At 43.5% G+C, this 19,572-nt stretch overlaps 1 protein-coding gene across 3 annotated transcripts in view; it reads right to left on the bottom strand.

Annotated features, from left to right (window-relative positions):
- Nucleotides 1-19,572, bottom strand: part of LOC120916530 (carnitine O-palmitoyltransferase 1, liver isoform-like) — a 149,094-nt gene that overhangs the window by 25,928 nt on the left and 103,594 nt on the right. For all 3 annotated transcript variants that reach the window (XM_040327555.1, XM_040327554.1, XM_040327556.1), the window contains exons 12-15: nt 15,589-15,694; nt 15,379-15,495; nt 9,761-9,925; nt 8,157-8,291 (exon numbers count right to left, since the gene is read on the bottom strand). In XM_040327555.1, coding sequence (XP_040183489.1) covers nt 8,157-8,291; nt 9,761-9,925; nt 15,379-15,495; nt 15,589-15,694 — 523 coding nt within the window. The remainder of the gene's footprint in view (nt 1-8,156; nt 8,292-9,760; nt 9,926-15,378; nt 15,496-15,588; nt 15,695-19,572) is intronic.

Below are 19,572 nucleotides of genomic sequence, written 5' to 3'. Positions count from 1 at the left end.
GCCGATATGCAGGGCACATGAGCCTCTGCCCACAGAAAAATCAAGCTCACTTCCTTCTGAGCGGCCTGACTCTTGGTTCCCCCTTGGTGGTTTATATATGCCACAGCCGTGGCATTGTCTGATTGTATTCTCACCGGGAATCCCTTCAATTTGGATGTCCATGCCAGGAGGGCTAGCCGAGCAGCTCTGAGCTCCAGGATATTGATGGGTAGCTGCTTCTCCGCCGCTGCCCAAGTACCTTGGCGAGTATAACCATCCAAGACCGCTCCCCAGCCTTTTAGGCTGGCATCTGTGGTCACTATTTTCCAGGCTATGGTGCTGAAGGTTTTCCCTTTCAGCAGATTCTGAGGGTTTAACCACCAGCACAGACTTTGCCGGGCTCTTGATGATAGAGCTAAAGGAAACTCCAAGGCCTGTGCTTTCCCGCTCCAAGCCGCCAGAATGGCTGCTTGTAGGATGCGAGTATGGCTCTGTGCGTAAGGTACCGCCTCGAACGTAGCCACCAGCTTGCCTAGTAAACGCATACATAGGCGAATAGTTGGTTCTTTTTTGCTTAGAACCAGCTGAATCAACTCCTTGATAGCTTTGACCTTTACCAGGGGTAAAAATACTCTTTGCTGAGCTGTATCTAACCTCATGCCGAGATATTCCAACTGTTTTGTTGGTTGGAATGCTGATTTTTCTCGGTTTAAGACCCAGCCGAAACTCTCGAGGTATTGACCCGTGAGGGCAACCGCTTGCTCCAGGCAAGCCGGTGAGTGATCTATGATCAAGAGATCGTCCAAGTATGCTAGGACCGTGACCCCTTGGATTCTTAGATTGGCTAAAATTGGAGCTAGAACCTTCGTAAACACCCGGGGGGCCGTAGCCAGCCCGAAAGGAAGTGCCACAAACTGGAAGTGACGCTGAGCCACCGAGAAGCGTAAAAATCTTTGATGTGGCTGAAAGATCGGTATATGAAGGTAAGCGTCCTTTATGTCTATGGAAGCCAGAAAGTCGTCCTTCTGGAGCGCGGCGGCTGCTGACCGAACCGATTCCATCCGGAATGACTGAACCCTTAGGTAAACGTTTAAACCTTTTAGGTCCAAAATTGGTCTGACATCGCCGTTGGGCTTTGGTACGACAAATAGATTGGAGTAGAAGCCTAGTCCTTGCTCTTGGACTGGTACCTCTACAATCACGCCCTGGCAGAGCAGACGATCCAATGCCGTTAGGAACGAGGCCTTTTTTGCTGGATCGTTCGGTACCCTTGACTCCTGAAAATGAGGCGGCGGAAACTTTAGAAACTCTAACTTGTAGCCTCTGGCCACAGATGACCGGACCCATCTGTCGGGGATGTTGGCTTCCCAAACCTCCGAAAAGAGACGAAGCCTTCCCCCTACTCAAGTGAGCGGGGGCGCCCCTTCATAAGGCAGACTTAGGGGCTGGCTTTGTTGGTTTGCGATACCATGGCCTCTTGCCCCCAGGGGCCTGTCCCTGTGACTTATTGTTAAAGTTGGATCGCGCAGGAGGCCGTCGATACTGCCTGGAATTTGAGGGCCCCGGGACAGGGGAAATCGGCCTCTTAAAGGCAGGACCCCGGAACTTCTTTTTGACTGGTAGGAGGGTACTTTTACCACTCGATATAGTCTGAATGTATTTATCTAGATCTTCTCCGAAGAGTCTTCCCCCATGGAAGGGAAACCCTGCCAGAAGTTTCTTACATGGGGGCTCGGCCGCCCAGTTCTTTAACCATAAGAGCCTTCTCATATGCACTACTAATAGTGATAAACGAGATGCCTGCTGGATGGAGTCCTTTATAGCATCCACCGCAAAGCATAAAGCTCTGGGAATATCAGATAGCTCCTCTGCCTGTTGGGCAGGGATGTCTTTCAGCATCTGTTTAGTCTGGACCTTCAAAGCCTGACAAACTCCGATAGCAGCTACTGCCGGCTGTACCACTGCTCCTGCCGTAGCAAAGGAAGCCTTTAAAAGTGTCTCTAAACGTTTATCAACCGGATCCTTAAACATTTGTATGTTTTCTACCGGACAAGTTAATGTTTTATTTACGCACGAGATGGCTGCGTCCACAGCTGGGGGCGCCCATTTTTTGGAAAATTTCTCTTCCATGGGGTAGACAACAGAAAATCTTTTAGGCGGCAAAAAGATTCTGTCCGGTCGTACCCAATCTTGGTAAATCAATTCCTCCAACAGAGGATGGACCGGAAAAACTGCGTTATTCAAGGGGGCTTTTAAAGAGCCCAAGGAGAATCCTCAAGCTCTGAACCTTCTAGGTTCTGGTCCACCAGGTCCTCCTGAGATTCTAAGTCCCCTAGGGAGAGAACCTCCGCATCTGAGTATACACACTTTGGTGAAGGGGACCTAGTCCGCTTTTTGTCTGGCAATGAATTAGCGATCATAGCTGCCAATCTTTTCTCTAGCCCTCCTAAGGAGATAGCTAGCATTTCCTCAGTGATAAACACCGGGTTGGGAGGATCTGGGCCAGCCTCCGCACCAGACCCCCCTATTGGCTCAACCAAGGCGGCCATCCCTGGGTCAACAGGAGGGGAGAGTACTGGCATAGCCTGACTCATATCCTCAGAATCTGAGGGGGAACCCTTTTGTTTTTTGGCATTTTTTGCCCCTCTAGATCCCGAGCCTTTGGGAGCCATGGTACAAGACCGAGGTACCCCAGCATACAACAACTGACTGTTTGTAGCTAGGAAAAAACTACGTGGTTAAGGGAACAGTAGTATTACTAATGTCCCTAACCTGGTGGGGCTCCGTATGTTCCAACAAAAAAGAACCACTTTTTTTTTTTTTTTTTTCAATACATTAAATATATATATATATTTCCTTTACCTTATTAAAGGCTTTTTTTTTTTTTTTTTTTTTAAAACATACAGCCCCACCAATACTTTACCAGCCTCCAACCTGCTGCAAAGAGGATTTTTGGCTTAATAGATATGCATAGGCTAAGCCTAGCATGTACTACCCCTTTCCTGCCACCGGGGGTCACTAGTGTGCCGCTCTGTGTCCTCTCGCTCTCAGCTCAGTTTCAGACTGAGCCATAACGAGGACCTGCTTCAAATAACAGAGGCGAAAGCCCGCCTCTTTCGACGTCGGCCTGCACGCTCCCCGCCCCCCCTCCTGAACGGCGCGAAACTGCTCTATTAAGTGTGCACGCGCCCGCGCCCGTATGTCAGGGGAGGGGAACACACGGAGACGCGCTGCCAGGCTTCAGGAAGCAGGGAGGATCGCCCCTACGGCTGCAGAGCGGCAATTTCAAAAACCCCGGCCAGGTAGGACTTAAACACAGGCCTATTAAGGACACATTTATAGCCCTGAGACAGATCTCCAAAGAAGACCTTCCCAACCAGCGGGGCAGCAGGTAGCCAGTAAAGAGATGCCTAGACAGGGGGATCCAGTCATGGGGGGAAAAGTTAGGTCATCCAGACATAACAGACATAGTGACCATGGTGCCAATGCAGAGCATACTCAGGCAAACCCCCCGCAGATCTCCCCTGGAGAGCCCACTGTCGGACCAAGTCCCGCAGACTCTCCACTTACCTGCTCCATGCCGCAGGACGTTTGCCAAGCAACAACAGTCCAATCTTCTCCCATCTCCGTGGGTAAAGTAGTAGACCATCAGGTACTGGGGTCCTAGGAAGGAACCGACTGACCTGGACCTATATAGCACCCTGGCAAACAGGATACTTTTGGCTTAGGAAAAGCTCTAAGTCCTGGGCCCAGGGTCCATCCCTCTAGAGAGGGCATTATAGGCAAAACCCCACGGTTTGGGGCCCGGGTACTGTCCACTTTGGCGCTGAGGCACTTTGGACAGATCCGGTTAGCCCGCCTTAATCCCAAGGATACAGAGGCAAAGCTAATCCATGACCAACACCTAAGACACTGGCGAAAAAACTGAGGTACTCCTCCTATGGGAGGGGGTTATATAGGGAGGGGACTTCCTGTTTGAGATTGCCAGTGTCCATCACCTGAAGGTACTCCATATAACCCACATAGTAATGAATATGCCGCTCTGTGTCCCGTGATGTACGAGAAAGAAATGAGATCAATGAAGAGAGTAAAATGCTGGACTCGCAGGATGAATGAAGATGTGGGACAAATCTCTCTACACTCTTCTCTTCTTCAATCTTGTATCTTACCCCATTTCTCTTCCCTAATGTCAAGTACCGTAGATCTAATTATATTTTCTACAGTTTACACCAGTATTGTTACTGTTGTAAAAAGTCCTTTTGATAGAAGGCTCGCTTTCTTTTTTTACATATGAACATGAGGCATGGTGTTTTATTGCTCTGACCCCGAAATTGGGACTTGCATTAACTCGGGAAACCTCATGTCACATCTGAACCATTCAGCCCCGGAAGGATTTACCCCCTTAATGACCAGGCCTTTTTTTGCGATATGGCACTGCGTAACTTTAACGGACAATTGCGTGGACATGCCAAGCTGAACCCAAAAAAAATAATGTCCTTTTTTTCACACAAATAGAGCTTTCTTTTAGTGCCATTTGATCGCCTCTGCAGTTAAAAATGTTTGCGTTATAAAAAAAACAAAAAAAAAAGGTCGACAATAATACATATACAATTTTTTTTTTATAAATTTCTTCATCAATATGTATTCTTCTACATAGTTTTGGTAAAAAAAAAAATCACAATAAGCGTACATTGATTGGCTTGCGCAAAAGTTATAGCATCTACAAACTATGGGATAGATTTATGGACTTTTTTTTTTATTATTATCGTTTTTACTCGTAATGTCAGTGATTTTTAGCAGGACTGACATTGCAGCGGACAAGTCTGACTCCAAGTGACAATACAGTAATCCGTGCTAAAACAATGCACTGATCACTGTATAAATGACACTGGCAGTAAAGGGGTTAACATCAGGGGCGATCAAAAGGTTAAGTGTGCTCTAACTGTGGGGAAAGTACCGACAGGAAGAACACAGAGATTGTTGTTTCTTATTACTAGGAAGATCTCTGTATACTTCCCTGTCAGAACAGAGATTTGCCTTGTTTACATAGGCAGACCCCTGTTCTGCCTCTCTGTAAAGCGATCGCGGGTGGCTGGCTGACATCGGGTCAGCCGGACCAGCGCATTGGCTCCCCCCTCCATACAGGTACGTGGTTTTGCACAATACACCAGCCCTGCCGCAGTATATAAGTGGTTAACTGCTTGCCGACCAGCCGCCGCAGTTATACGGCGGCAGGCCGGCTCCCCTGCGCGAGAGCCCGTAGCTAGATGTCGGCTTTCGCGCAGGCCACTGAACAGAAGATCACGAAAAATATGTAGAAGAATACGTATCGGCCTAAACTGAGGAAAAAAAATTGTTTTATATATTTTTGGGGGATATTTATTATAGCAAAAAATATTCATTTTTTTCAAAATTGTCGCTCTATTTTTGTTTATAGCGCAAAAACTAAAAAACCGCAGAGGTGATCAAATACCACCAAAAGAAAGCTATTTGTGGGGCTTTGAGAATGGACGACTGCTTTCTGGGATACACACAGTTCCCATAAGGCAGCTTGACTCTTATCATACTTACCCCTCACATAATATGATGGACAACTCCCCTACCCCCCCTGTATTACTCAGTTTGCTACTCCAGAAAGGCAATGTCACTTTGTTTGAGAATGGGAACTATTTCCTGCTTCTTCTACCCTTCACCTGTTGCTAGGTCGGTTCCCTGTCCCTATCCTTCCCTTGACGGGGGAATGAGGTACTCTGAATTGTTATTACCGAATTGTACTACTGAACGAGTATGACGTTTTGCACTGTTTTTACGCTATCCCTTTTAAGAGGGAACGACTGCATGGATGATTGTTCAACTGTATGTTATGTATACGACCGCGTATGATTACTTCAACCATTATCACTGCTCTATGGGGGTTTTTTTTTCTGTTTGTATTGCTTTTTTCTTTTGAAAATAAAAAACTTTTCTGTTAAAAAAAAAGGTTTTGTGCCAATATTGACACTAAGGCCCCTGTTTCAGCTGAAGAAAAAAACAGCCCCAAAGCATGATGCTGCCACCACCATGCTGTGTATATGTAGATGTGTGTGTGTGTGTGTGTGTGTGTAATATATATATATATACACACACACACACAAAGTCTACACAAACAGACAAAGATAAATCAGCTCTCCCCGTTCTTCAGCTCCGGGGACCGATCGCGGGACTCCGGCGGCGATCGGGTCCTCGGGTCGTAGAGCTTCGGACCAGACCGGACCCATGGCTGGGCACTTAAAGAGGACGTACAGGTACGTGCTTGTGCCCAGCCGTGCCATTCTGCCGACGTATATGTGCAGGAGGCGATCCTTAGGTGGTTAATGTTGCTGTAGACCTCTTGGCAGCCTCCCTGACCATTTTTCTTCTTGTCATTTCATCAATTTTGGAGGGGCATCCAGTTCTTTGTTATGTCACTGTTGTGCCATATTTTCTCCACTTGATTATGACTCTATTCACTGTGTTCCAGGGTATATCTAATGCCTTGGACATTATATTGTACCCTTCTCCTGACTGATACATTTTAACAATAAGATCCCTCTGATACTTTTGAAGCACTCTGCGGACAATGGCTTTTGCTGTAGGATGCGGCTAAGAATATGTCAGGAAAGACCTACTAGAACCGCTGAACTTTATTTGGGGTTAATCAGAAACACTTTAAAATGATGTCAGGTGTGTATCGACTCCTATTTAAAATGCGTTTAAATGCGATTACTTATTTCTGAACATAGCTACATTCCTAGTTATATTTATTTTCCAACACTGAGTTATATAGTTTATAGGTCACATTTAAAGATTGAAAAAGTTATGAAGTGATTTATCTTTGTCTGTTTTTTTTACATCACAGAAACCTGACATTTAACATATGTAGACTTTGTGTGTAATATATATATATATATATATATATATATATATATATATATATATATATATATATATATATATATATATATATATATATATATATATATATATATATATATATATATATATATATATATATTTATTACACACACACACACACACACATCTACATATACACACACGCATACATACGTACATATATTATATATACACACACAAACGTATTATTTAACAGAGACTCTAGGAAATAAAATAGCGATTGCTGCAATTTCTTTATGTTACACAGCATTTGCGCAGTGTTTTTTTAAATGATTTAAAACAGCACAAGTCAATCAGCGGGTGTCGGCCAATAGATGTCCGCCGACACCCGCTGATCAGCAAGGAGAGATACTGTACAGAACAGATTTCTGCCTATAGTGTGGAAAATAATGATTTGATCCCCTGCAAATTTTGCCCACACAGTTTACAGTGTTTATAAGCATTATGCGTGTGAAATGCCAGTAAACTACAGCCTTAAACACAATTTTCTGCTGTTAAAAAAATGCCTGTAACCTTAAGTGCCTCTAAACTGCTATAAACTACTAAGTGTACATGTACACATAAGATAAGCTAACAGAGGAGGATTCAGGAGCTGCTAAAAAACGTTAGTTTAGCAGCTCTGGGCTTAAAGCGGAGCTCCACCCTAAAGTGGAACTCCGGCTGATCGGAACCCTCCGATGTAAAATTTGACAACTTTCAGGGGGGAGGGGGGTGCAGATACCTGTCTAAAGACACGTATATGCACCCACTTCCAGCCACACAGTCTCGGGTAAACTGCGGGAATGACGTCACCTCCCGTCCCCCCCCTGTTGTGTTCTGGGAACATTCGGCTCCCAGTACACAGCGGGAGCTAATCGGCAGGTGTAGCGTGACTTGCGAATGCGCCGTAGGGAACCGGGCAGTGAAGCCGGAGCGATTCACTTCCTGGTTCCCTCACCGAGGATGGGGGGGCAGCAGAGTGACGATCGCTCGTCCTCTGCTGCGGACGGCGCTGGACTCCAGGACAGGTAAGTGTCCTAATATTAAAAGTCAGCAGCTGCAGTATTTGTAGCTGCTGGCTTTTAATATTTTTTTTTCAGCGGACATCCGCTTTAATATGCTTCTTTTCTTGAGTCACTCCTTTGTTGCCTTGGCAGTAATGTTTTTGGGTACTTTTGTGAACTTATGTTTATACTGTATGTGCACACATACGTCTGTATATAGAGGTTCTTTACTCTAGGAAGCATTAAAAACATAACACTTACTGTTTTTGTTGAGTCCATCATAGACTTTACAAAATTTGATGACTCTATAGTGCATGAACGCACGGTTTCTGTTCTTCCTTCTCTGAAAAGTCGTGTCATGGATGCTTCGTATGTTAAGCAGAATTTTCCTTTGTCCTGGAATACGCAGATTGTTTTCTCAAAATAGTTTTATTACACACAGCAAAATAAATGAAAACACAAAAATGTATTGCACCAGAGCACTGCAATGTATTAGTGTGTATCACTGCAGAGCAAAAGGTGTGACCCTTAATCAATACTTTAGAAAAATGTGTGACAAAAATAACATGCATTGCAATTACCGTTGGAGACCGCTACAGTTCATCACTGTAACTTTTTTTGAAATGCAAAAGAAAAAATACTGCGCTAATAATGTGTGAGTGGAGCAGCTAACACAGCAAGAAAGATCAAATTGCTAAAAAAAGTATTGTGGAAAGAGTGTAGCGCTAAAAATGATTGAATTTCTAGGAAAAATTCATAAATAAATGGATAAACAAAATTCATATACAACACCACATGTGAAAATGGATAATGTCAACACTAATATTAGTCCATAAATTTCCAATAAATGGATACTAGTGACAAAATCTGGCCGATGCAAGAAGGACAAAGGTGAAAAAATCCAGATGAAGTACTATTGTAACGAAACATGCCGGGAAGGACTGCTGTCATCATTGCTACCCTGATTTTATGAGCTTGTTTTATCACTGCAATATGTGAGTTTCTTTCTTTTAATACATTTCGTGCTATTTATACAGAATTATGCTATGTGCACTCCAATTTCTTCTTTTACATTGGGATATCTGATGTGCCATCTCTGGGATTTTCTGTAAACCATCACCTGGTGTAAACCCCTGGATTTCCCTGCCTGAGGTCTTATCAATGATTCCTGGCTTTGAGACATCTGTGGTATATCCTCTAAAGTGTATCGTATTTACAAGCTTGATTGGCCTAGTGGGTATATGCCCTTCTGGGTCCAATCTATCCGGTAAGCTCCCTATCATAAGTGGAGGTGGATCTTCTGTCTAGCAATCACCGTTGGATTCTGTTTATCCACCTAGTCACTGGATTTCTTATATACAAACTTTTTCCTCTACGAACATTTTTTCACCTTTGTCCTTCTGGCATCGTCCAGATTTTGTCACTAGTATTCTTTTTTGGAAATTGATGGACTAATATTAGTGTTAACATTATCCATTTTCACATGTGGTGTTGTATATGAATTGTGTTTATCCATTTATTTATAACTTTTTTTGAAGCCAACAACAGTTTTGTAATGCAGGTTGGAGCCCAGGTTGTCAAACTGACAGAAAATCACTGCACCTACTCGTGTAGACGTGTGCTCAGTAGGGCAGGACTTCTGAGGTCTATAACTGGTTAAACTTCATCTTTCTGAAATACATTAAGATTACCATTGATCAACTACCTTCCCTCCTATTCTCATACTGTACATTATAATTATTACTAAATAACACAAACATTTGAAGAATAATGTACCCCAAACGTGCATTTATCAATTATATTGCCTATGTTATAATTGAAAGCTATAGAATAGAGAGAGTGACAGAATGGTAACGGAGCCTCACCCTGTAGTGAGCAAGTTGTAGAGCGATCTGGATGAAAGCATCAGGGCTGGTTTTACACTTCTTTATTAAACCTTTACCAAACTCTTTGAAGGGAAATGTATGGAAGTCAACATCTTCTGCTAAAGACTGGGCCACTTTTAGGGAGTCCTGTATGATTTCTTGACACTGTAAGAGAAACATAGAATCAGCAAGTTTGTGCTACAAAGTTAATATTTGGGTAACACACTGCGTACTTGTGGGTTTAAAAAAATACCAATGGAATATGGGTTCCATTTTAAAATTAAAAGATGAACATTAATAAAAACACTTTTTTGTTCATGAATAAATCAACATTTCTAGTTTTCACTTTCTTAAACAGCAGCTTTAAAAAACATAGGCGGTCTGAAACCCTGACTTTCAAGTTCTCCATTAAACCCGGTTCACACTGGTGCGACATGCGCTTTCGACTTCAAGAGCACACGTCGCATGACAAGTCCTACCCCATTAAGTGCAATGGAACCGTTCTAATGGGAACGACTTGAGAAGCTCTGACTTAGAATAAGGATTCTGTACTACTTTTGGTGCGACTTCTGCACAACTTGCATTGACTTCTGTTAACCACTTGCCGACCACCTCCCGCGTATATACGGCGGCAAGGCGGCGCAAACTGATGTACCTGTATGTTGGTCTGTGCATGTGGTACTGTGGGAGATAGAACGGGGATCTGTAAAAAAGGCGGATCCCTGTTCTGACATGGGAGGAGAGAGAGAGATCAGCTGTACTTAGTGATCAGGAACAGCGATCTCTCTAATCCCAGTCAGTCCGTCCCCCTGACATTTATAAACACCTCCCTAGGGAACAAGCACCCTAGTGTTAACCCCTTCCCTGCCAGTGCCATTTACACAGTGATTAGTGCATTTTTATAGCACTGATCACTGTATTGGTGTCACCAAAAAAAGTGTCACTTGGGGTCAGATATGTCCACCGTAAGGAGCAGTCCTACTAAAAGTCCCTAAAGTAGTGTCAGAAAACAAGGGGTGGGAAAAGCATCAAACAAAATTCACCCCAAACAAACAGAGCTCCTCAATGGAGGAGTTGCAACCTTAAACAGCCGCCTGTAAAACCTTGCGGCCGAAGCAATCATCCGCAAGTCAACCTTGTAAAACTTAGTGAAAGTGTGGACAAACGACCAGGTCGCCGCCTTACACACCTGTAAAACAGACACTTGATGTCGAAAGGCCCAAAAGGCACCAATTACCCTGGTCAAATGCGCCGTGACAGGAAAGGGCGGTGCCCGCCCTTCATGGGCGTAAGCCTGAATCAAAATCTGTCTAATCCACCGTGAAATGATGGCTAACGAGACCGCCAGTCCTTTTTTTGGACCAGTCACCTAAACAAACAGTGAGTCTGACCTCCGAAACTGAGCCGTAGCAGACAGATACATTCCTTAGACATGGTACGTGCTCTACAGGTGTAACGCAACCTCTATGAGATGCAACGTCAAAGGACACAAGGATGGAAGTACAATGTCCTCATTCAGATTAAAAGCCAAAACCACCTTCGGAAGAAACGAAGGCTGCGGTCGTAGCACCGCTTTATCCTTGTGGAAGATCAAGTACGGGGACTTGCAACAAAAAGCCGCAAACTCAGAAACCCTCCTGACAGAAGTAATGGCCACCAGAAAGGCAACCTTCTGAGAGAGTGAGAACATCAGAGATTCCTCTTTTGACAAAGGGAGGTTTCTGAAGTACAGAGAGCACCAGATTCAAATCCCACAGAGGTAGAGGTGGTCGAACTGGAGGAGCCACATGTTGGACCCCTTGCACAAACGTACTCACCAGTGAATGAGCCACAAAGGGTCATTGAAAGAAAACAGCCAAGGCTGAAATCTGTCCCTTAACGGTGCTTAAGGCAAGTTTCTGATCCACTCCACGCTGTAAAAACAGCAGGATCCTGGAAACCGAATAAGCCCGTGGGTGCCACCCCATCTCCTCACACAGAGGATGTAGACCTGTTACGTGTGGTGATAGATCTTCCAAGAAGATGACTTCCGTGCACCTCAGAATGGTGGTAACTGAATACAACAGGCCTTGTCCCCTTAGTACCTGACATTCAACAGCCACGCCATTAAAGCCAGCGACTGTAAAGCAGGATGAAGAAGTATAGGACCTTGCGACAGAAGGTCCTCTCGCATCGGCAGTCGCCAAGGGGCATCCGCCACCAGGCGCACTAGGTCGGTGTACCAGGGACGCCGTGGCCAATCTGGGGCAATTAGAATCACCGGAATCCCCTCGGTCTCCACTCTGCGGAGCAGACGAGGACGAAGTTCCAGTGGGGAAAGGCATAAATTAGCTGATACTGTCCCCACGGGACCACCAATGCGTCTGTCCCGTCCGCCCAGGGATCTTTGGACCTGGCCACAAACCTCAATACCTTCCAATTGAGTCGAGAAGCCAGGAGATCCATGTCTGGCGTGTCCCATCTCAGGCAAAGAATTCGAAACCCATCCGGGTGTAGCGACCATTCTCCTTGGTCCAGCATCTGGCGACTTAGGTAGTCTGCTTGCCAGTTTTCTACACCCAGAATTTTTACGGCCGATAGAGCCGGCGCGCTCCGTTCTGCCCACCGCAGGATATGAGCGACCTCCGATGCTGCAGCCGAGCTTCTTGTTCCTCCTTGATGGTTCACATACGCCACCGCCGTGGCGTTGTACGACTGGATCCTGACTGGACGCCCCTGTAGCCTCTGTGACCATGTGCAGAGGCACTGCCTGATCGCCCGAAGTTACAGGACATTGATTGGCAGGCGGGATTCTTCCCGTGTCCAGCAACCTTGCGTCGACTGAACACCCTAAACTCCCCCCCCAACCGTTCAGGCTGGCGTCCGTCGTGATCACTGTCCAGTGAAAGGGAGGGAACGACTTCCCGGACTGAAGGGCTGGAAGCCCTAACAAGTTGACTCACCCGGATTTGACAATCCGGGGACAATGGAGACCTGTCTCATTTGGACAGGATCTCCTTCTGCAAGACTCGAGTGTGGAATTGAGCATACTATACCGCCTCGAAAGAGGCTACCATGAGACCCAGGACTCGCATGCAAAAGCGCAGCGTCGACCACCTGCGGGATGCCAACAACTTTACCATCGTCTGCAATTTTTCCAAAGGAAGAAAAACCTTTGCCTCCGATGAGTCCAGAATCAAGCCCAGGTATTCCAGGCGCTGAGTCGGCACCAACACTGACTTCTGGAGGTTCAGTACCCAACTAAATTCTTGAAGGGTCCGACTGGCAATCGTCACATCCTCCTCTAATTCTGAGTCTGAAGCAGCTCTCAGAAGGAGGTCGTCCAGGTAGCCCACGATTGCGATCCCTCGCTGTCTTAGCAAGGCCATGATCGGGGTGAGCACCTTGGTGAAAACCCTTGGTGCTGATGCCAGGCCAAAGGGAAAAGCTACAAACTGGTAGTGATCGTCCCCGACTGCAAAACGCATAAATCTCTGATGCCTGACATATATGGGGACATGCAAGTGTGCATCCATGATGTCCAAGGACGCCAGAAAATCCCCCGGATGGAGTGCAGTGACCACAGAGCAAACTGATTCTATCCTGAACGTTTGTATTTTTTTACAAAGGTGTTAAGGGGGCCTCGAGATCCAAAATTGGACGGACCCCGTCCTTTTTTGGGATGAAAAAACTGATTGGAGTAGAATCCCTGAAACCTTTCCGGCAGTGGCACAGGTACTATTACCCTGCGCATCAGCAAGTCCTGCACTGCCCTAAACAGGGCATTCCCATGAGCCGGAGGAAGATGAAGGTTGGAGGGAAAAAATCTGTTTGGTGGACAAGAAAGAAATTCTATCTTGAACCCTGATGAAACCACTTCACAAACCCATTGGTCGGAAAGCAGGGAGGTACACCGAGCTGCAAACTCGCAAAGGCGACCCCCCATCAGAGAGTCGGGCGGGGGCAAACCTTCATGCTGTCGCAGATTTGTTCGCAGGCTTGTTTGGCTTGCGAACCCAGGGACGCTTTTGTCCCTCAGCTTGTCCTGAAAAATTATGTTAGTGCAAATAAAAAAAGTATCACGGACAGTACTCAATTTTCTCTGTCACAATTGCACTAATATGTCTACAATCACGTCAAGTATGTCTGTCTCAAAATACTTTAATAAAAATAATAAAATAAATGAAATAAAAAAGAGGCTTATATCAGACAATTTAAATAGCCATAAGAGAAAGGACCTAGCAGCTAAATGGGCAAACAATTTCAAGACGAACTAATGGAACTGGGGGTAGTCCTAAAAAAATGAAATAGCAGTATTTAAAGCGATATTAAACCCAAAAGGCAAACATTTATTATATTGCAGCTTACTACATTCTTAGACATGATGGCTGCATTTGTTTCTTTTTTTAGGCTCGTTGAGATAAAGCATATAACACAGCTTTTTTTTGTAAAACCGTCATCTCAAAAGGAAAAAAAAAAAAGATGTTTCTGTAACTGCTTATAAAGTGTTAGCTAGAATTTGACTTCAATTTATTAGTGTATTTAAAAAAGAGAAAGAATGCAGCCACCACACCTAATGATTGGTAAGCTGTAATAAATGACATTTTTGGTTTCGGGATTAACCACTTAATCCCCGCCCCATAGCCGAATTACGGCTACAAGGCGGTTCCTTAACTCTGGTAGGATGTCCATGGACGTCCTCCCAGAGAATCGTTCCCACGCGCACACGTGATCATCTGTGCTCGCCGGGTCCACGGGACCCGCAGCAACAAGGATCGCGGTAAAGGGCCAATGAACGCGGCTCTTTACCACGTGATCGCGCCGTCCAATGACGGCAAGATCACAAATGTAAACAGGGACACGGGGTCAGTTTGAGTTCATCTCTCTCCTCTCCTCACACCGATCCAGCGTGAGAGGAGAGCAACTAGAGACAAACTAAGTGCTTTTTAGTGCCCAATAGTGCCCAGCAGTGCCACGCCTGTGCCACCTCTGTCACGCCTGTGCCACCTCTGCCACCTTTGCCCATCCGTTCCACCTGCGCCGCTGCAGTGCCACATGTCTACTTTCCAAAAATGGGTCATTTGGGGGGTATTTGTACTTTACTGGCTTGTTAGGGTCTCAAGAAATGAGAGAGGCTGTCAGTATATCAGGTGTGATCAAATTGATCAATTTTCAGTAATTGGCACCATAGCTTGTAGACCCTATAACTTTCACCCAGACTAAATAATATCCACAATTTGTTTTTTTTTAAACTAAAGATATGTAGCAGTATACATCTTTGGCCAAATTTATGAAGAAAAATTACTTTTTTGCAAAATTTTATAATAGAAATTAAGAAAATTTCATTATTTTTTTTTACAAAATGACGTTTTTTTTTCATTTATAACGAAAAAAATAAAAACCGCAGAGGTGATCAAATACCACCAAAAGAAAGCTCTATTTGTGGGGGAAAAAAAGGACAAAAATTTCATTTGGTTACAGTGTTGTATAACTGAGTAATTGTCATTCAAATTGTGAGAGCATCAAAAGCTGAAAATTGGTCTGGTTATTAAGTGGGTTTAAGTGCCCAGTGGTCAAGTGGTTAATACCGCTTTACAAATTTAATAAAATTTAAGATTGACCAGTATTTAGGATGTTACCTCATTGGAGATTTCCCACTGCATTCTCTGTGGTAAAAGCAGTGTTGGGTCAGCCTGGCCCTTGCAGTGTCCCTCTTCATTGTATCCAAGCTGGAAGCAGTCTGTATACAATGTAGACTAAAAAGTATGAAATAAAAGGTGTTAGAAGCAAAAGTACTTTTAAATAAACAAGGATTATATGATAACAGACCTAGAGACATATGCCTGTACCTCCCACAGATGTCCAACAATGGGTGCGTCTGCCCATGAATGTTCAGCATTCAATCCAATTTTCCCATTTTTAAAGATAATTACAGAAATCGATTTATCAAACCACCTGAGGAAGGACACATGAAGGAAATCAACATGTTACATAATTAAAAAGATATGTAAAAATACAGAATATTTATATATTAAAGCTGAACTCTGGGCAAAAAGCCAAATAAACTCTTGGTACTAGCTTAACCTTTTTCTTTTTTTACACACATAATTAGAATTTTTGTCCATAAAATGACTTAAAGCTCTCGAAACATTATACATTTTCAGAAAGCAGAGTCCCAGTAGAATTGAGATAGTAATTGCAATTTTTTAATGTTGCATATTTTCTGGAGAGAATATAATAAAATACATTTTAATGCAAAACACACAATAAATACACAATTATTTGGCAAAATATAAAAGATGGGGGTTGAATCAAGTACATAGATGCCAAACAAGTCTTCATAGGCAACACTAAAAGATTTTATTGCTTACCAGTTTAGAGTCAACAGGGCTAAGGTGCTAGAATTATTGCGCTCACTTTGAGTTTCATGGTGATACCTTATGAGTGGTACAATTATGGTTTACATACACGTGTGTACTCTGTGCATGCGTTTGCATTTGTAGGTGAGTGCAGGGCACTGAGGGTTACGGTTATTTTTTTTTTTTATAATTAAAATTTTCTTTAAACTTTTTTAAATTCAACTTTATTGCCATCACATAGGGTTAACAAAACACCATGTTACAGCAATAAGCATGTGACAGGTACCTTTTATGAACACGACAAACTAAAACAATTGAGAGGACTAAAATACGACTAAAACTAAAATGACAAAAGACTAAAATGGGACTAAAACTAAATAGAAATTTGACTTCAAAATTAACACTGGTCTGTAGTGCATGTTCATACCTCAATACCATAAATAACATATGAGATTTTTCACTCCAGCAGTATATAATGAGTTTGGAAGTTGTAGAGAAATGCTTAAATAATGCATTACAATTTAACTACACCCATTAGATTTTAGATGACTAAAATTAGTTTTAGTCTACTAAAATGTCCTTGAGATTTAGTCGACTAAATACGACTAAAACAATTGCAGAAGACTAAAATGTGACTATAATTAAAATGCCATGTTAGTCCTAAGGCCAAGACTAAAACTAAATTTGCTGACAAAATTAACTGCAGGGAAGAACCTGTCCAAGCCAGGGAATGATGGCCCCGAAACCAGAAATAAAGAAATAATCATTGCTTCTGGCTTCCTTAACTGCAGGGGAAATAAAAGAACAGATGCATCTTGGTCTTCTCCAGCTCACCATCCTGAAGCCATTCAATGGGGGGGGGGGGGGGGGGACGACCACACCGCCCGTACTTAAAAGTGCTATACAGCCGCATGGATACATTTTACTTTACAGTTAGGAGCTGGCTGAACAAAACAACAAGCTTATAGTTGCTACTGCTCTTCACTTAACCTCCTCATGCCCGCGCTATAGCCGAAAGAGGGCTGCAGCGCAGGCCTAAATTGCCGGGAGGGCATCCATGTGCGGGCAACGCACTTTCTGATTAGCAAGTCCATGAGACTCGGCTGACCACAGATCAAAGCAAGGGGCCGATTCTGGCCCCTTACCACTTGATCAGCTGTTCACGTGATGTAAACAGAAGCCAGTTTCTCCTCACGCTCACAGCGCGAGAAGGAAAAAAAAAGCTGATTACCGGCTTGTGTAAATGGGACATTGGTCCCGCACACGGAGAGCCACTGCCGTCTCATCAGTGTTCATAAGTACTGCTAAGCAGTGCCTCATCATCAGTGCAGCCCATCGGTGCTCATCAATGAAGGAGAAAAATTACCTCTTTGCAAAATTTTATAACAAAAACTGTTTTTTTTCTAAATTTTTTGTCTTTTTTCTGTTCGTTTAGCAAAAAATAAAAACCCCATTAGAAAATAAATACCACCAAAAGAAAGCTCTATTTGTGTGAAAAAAAAGGTCATATGGGTACAGTGTAGCATGACCACGCAATTGTCATTCAACGAGTGAGCGCTGAAAGCTGAAAATCGGCCTGGGCAGGGAGGGGTTTTAAAAGTGGTTGTGAACCCTTACAAACCACTTTTTTGCTACAGGTAAGCCTATAATAAGGCTTACCTGTAGCTACCCTGGATATCTCCTAAACCTGCACGGTTTAGGAGATATCCCCTGTATCTGCATGTGCCGAAGTCATCGGCATGTCGTGCCGTTGCTTCAGTTAGACTGTGCCGTTATCGGCGGCTCCGGCCAATCACAGCCGGAGCCCGCGATACCCAAAAGTAACTCCAGGAGTGATGTCAGCGGCTGGTGCTGTGTACACAGCACCGCAGTGAGGGCTTCGATCACAGGTGAGTTTTACATAATAAGCTAGTACTAGCTCATTATGCCTCTGTCTCGCAGGTGTTTTTTTTTTTTTTTTTTACACAATAAGGGTTTACAACCAGTTTAAGCTAAGCAAGTGGTTAAAAAAGGGTGTTACTCTTTTCCTCCCCTTCCAGTTCCCTATCCTACTTTCAGAGTTTTTCTTTTGCTTGGAGAAGGTATCTGCTCCACGTCTGCTCAGATTTCCTAGACGATCCGAGCCGAAGCTCAGCCCCCACAAAACCTCCTAGGACATGTTATGTTATAGGTCCCAAGAGGCTGTGGGTCTATTGAGAGAGCACAGCACTACTCACGCATATGCAGTGGGAAGTCAGCTGTGAAGCACCAGGAAGTCACAGCTGGCGGCTCCAGGGACCCAAAGACTGGCAAAGAACTTGCCTGGGTTTTTTACCTATTTTGTTACATTACAGCCTTCAGTTCAATGTCTTTTTAATCTGAATTATATGTGATGGATCAGAACACAATAATCTAAGTTGGTGAAGTAAAATTAGAAAAATACATACATAAAACTATTTTTCAGAAAAAAAAAAAAAAAAATGATAATTGCCATGTGCGTATGTATTCCCCTCCTTTGTTATGAAGCCCATAAAAAGCAAATGATGTCCACCTGTGTGCAATCTAAGTGTCACATGATCTGTCATTACATATACACAGCTTTTTGAAAGGTCCCAGAGGCTGCAACACCTAAGCAAGAGGCACCACTAACAAAACACTGCCATGAGGACAGAGCTTGATCCCATGACTGGTAAATGCATTTTTATTAAAATTCAGCAGCTATAATATTTGTAGCTGCTAACTTTAAAAAAAATGTCAAGAGTGAAGTTCCTCTTTACCTCCATCAATACAGGGCTTATTTACCCACCTCCATACCGGCCTATTCTGGCACTTCTCTCCTACATGTACAAATCATCATTCTTTTGCTAGAAAATTACTCAGAACCCCCAAACGTTATATATGTTTTTTTAGCAGACACCCTAGGGAATAAAATGGCGGTCATTGCAACTTTTTATCTTGCACGCTATTTGCGCAATAATTTTTCAAGCGCCTTTTTTTTCCCCTCGAAAAAAATGGTTTCATGAATTAAAAAATAACAAAAAACAGTAAAGTTAGCCCAATTTTTTTGCAATATATAAAAGATGATGTTACGCCGAGTAAATAGATACCCAACATGTCACGCTTTAAAATTGCGCACACTCATGGAATGGCGCCAAACTTTGTTACTTAAACATCTGACTAGGCGACGCTTTGTAACTCTAAACTGGTAACCTGTAAAAAAAATTCAAAGGAGTGCGTTCGCTTCTGAGCACGAGCTACCAGGGACAGGGGTGTTTTAATTTTTTTTTTTTTTTAATTCTTATTTTATTATTTCATTTTTTTTATCACTTTTTTTACCATTTCATTTTTTTGACCACTTTTATTCTTATTACAAGGAATGTAAACATCGCTGTGTGTCACAGGTCCTCTTTAGGGAGAGATGCGAGGTCAATAAGACCCCACCATCTCTCCTCCAAGCTGAAAAACATGAGATTGTGAAAAAAAAATTCACTGATC

This window comes from Rana temporaria, chromosome 10, assembly GCF_905171775.1.
Source record: "Rana temporaria chromosome 10, aRanTem1.1, whole genome shotgun sequence".
Taxonomy (NCBI): Eukaryota; Metazoa; Chordata; class Amphibia; order Anura; family Ranidae; genus Rana; species Rana temporaria.
This window is presented reverse-complemented; position numbering and strand designations above follow the sequence as displayed.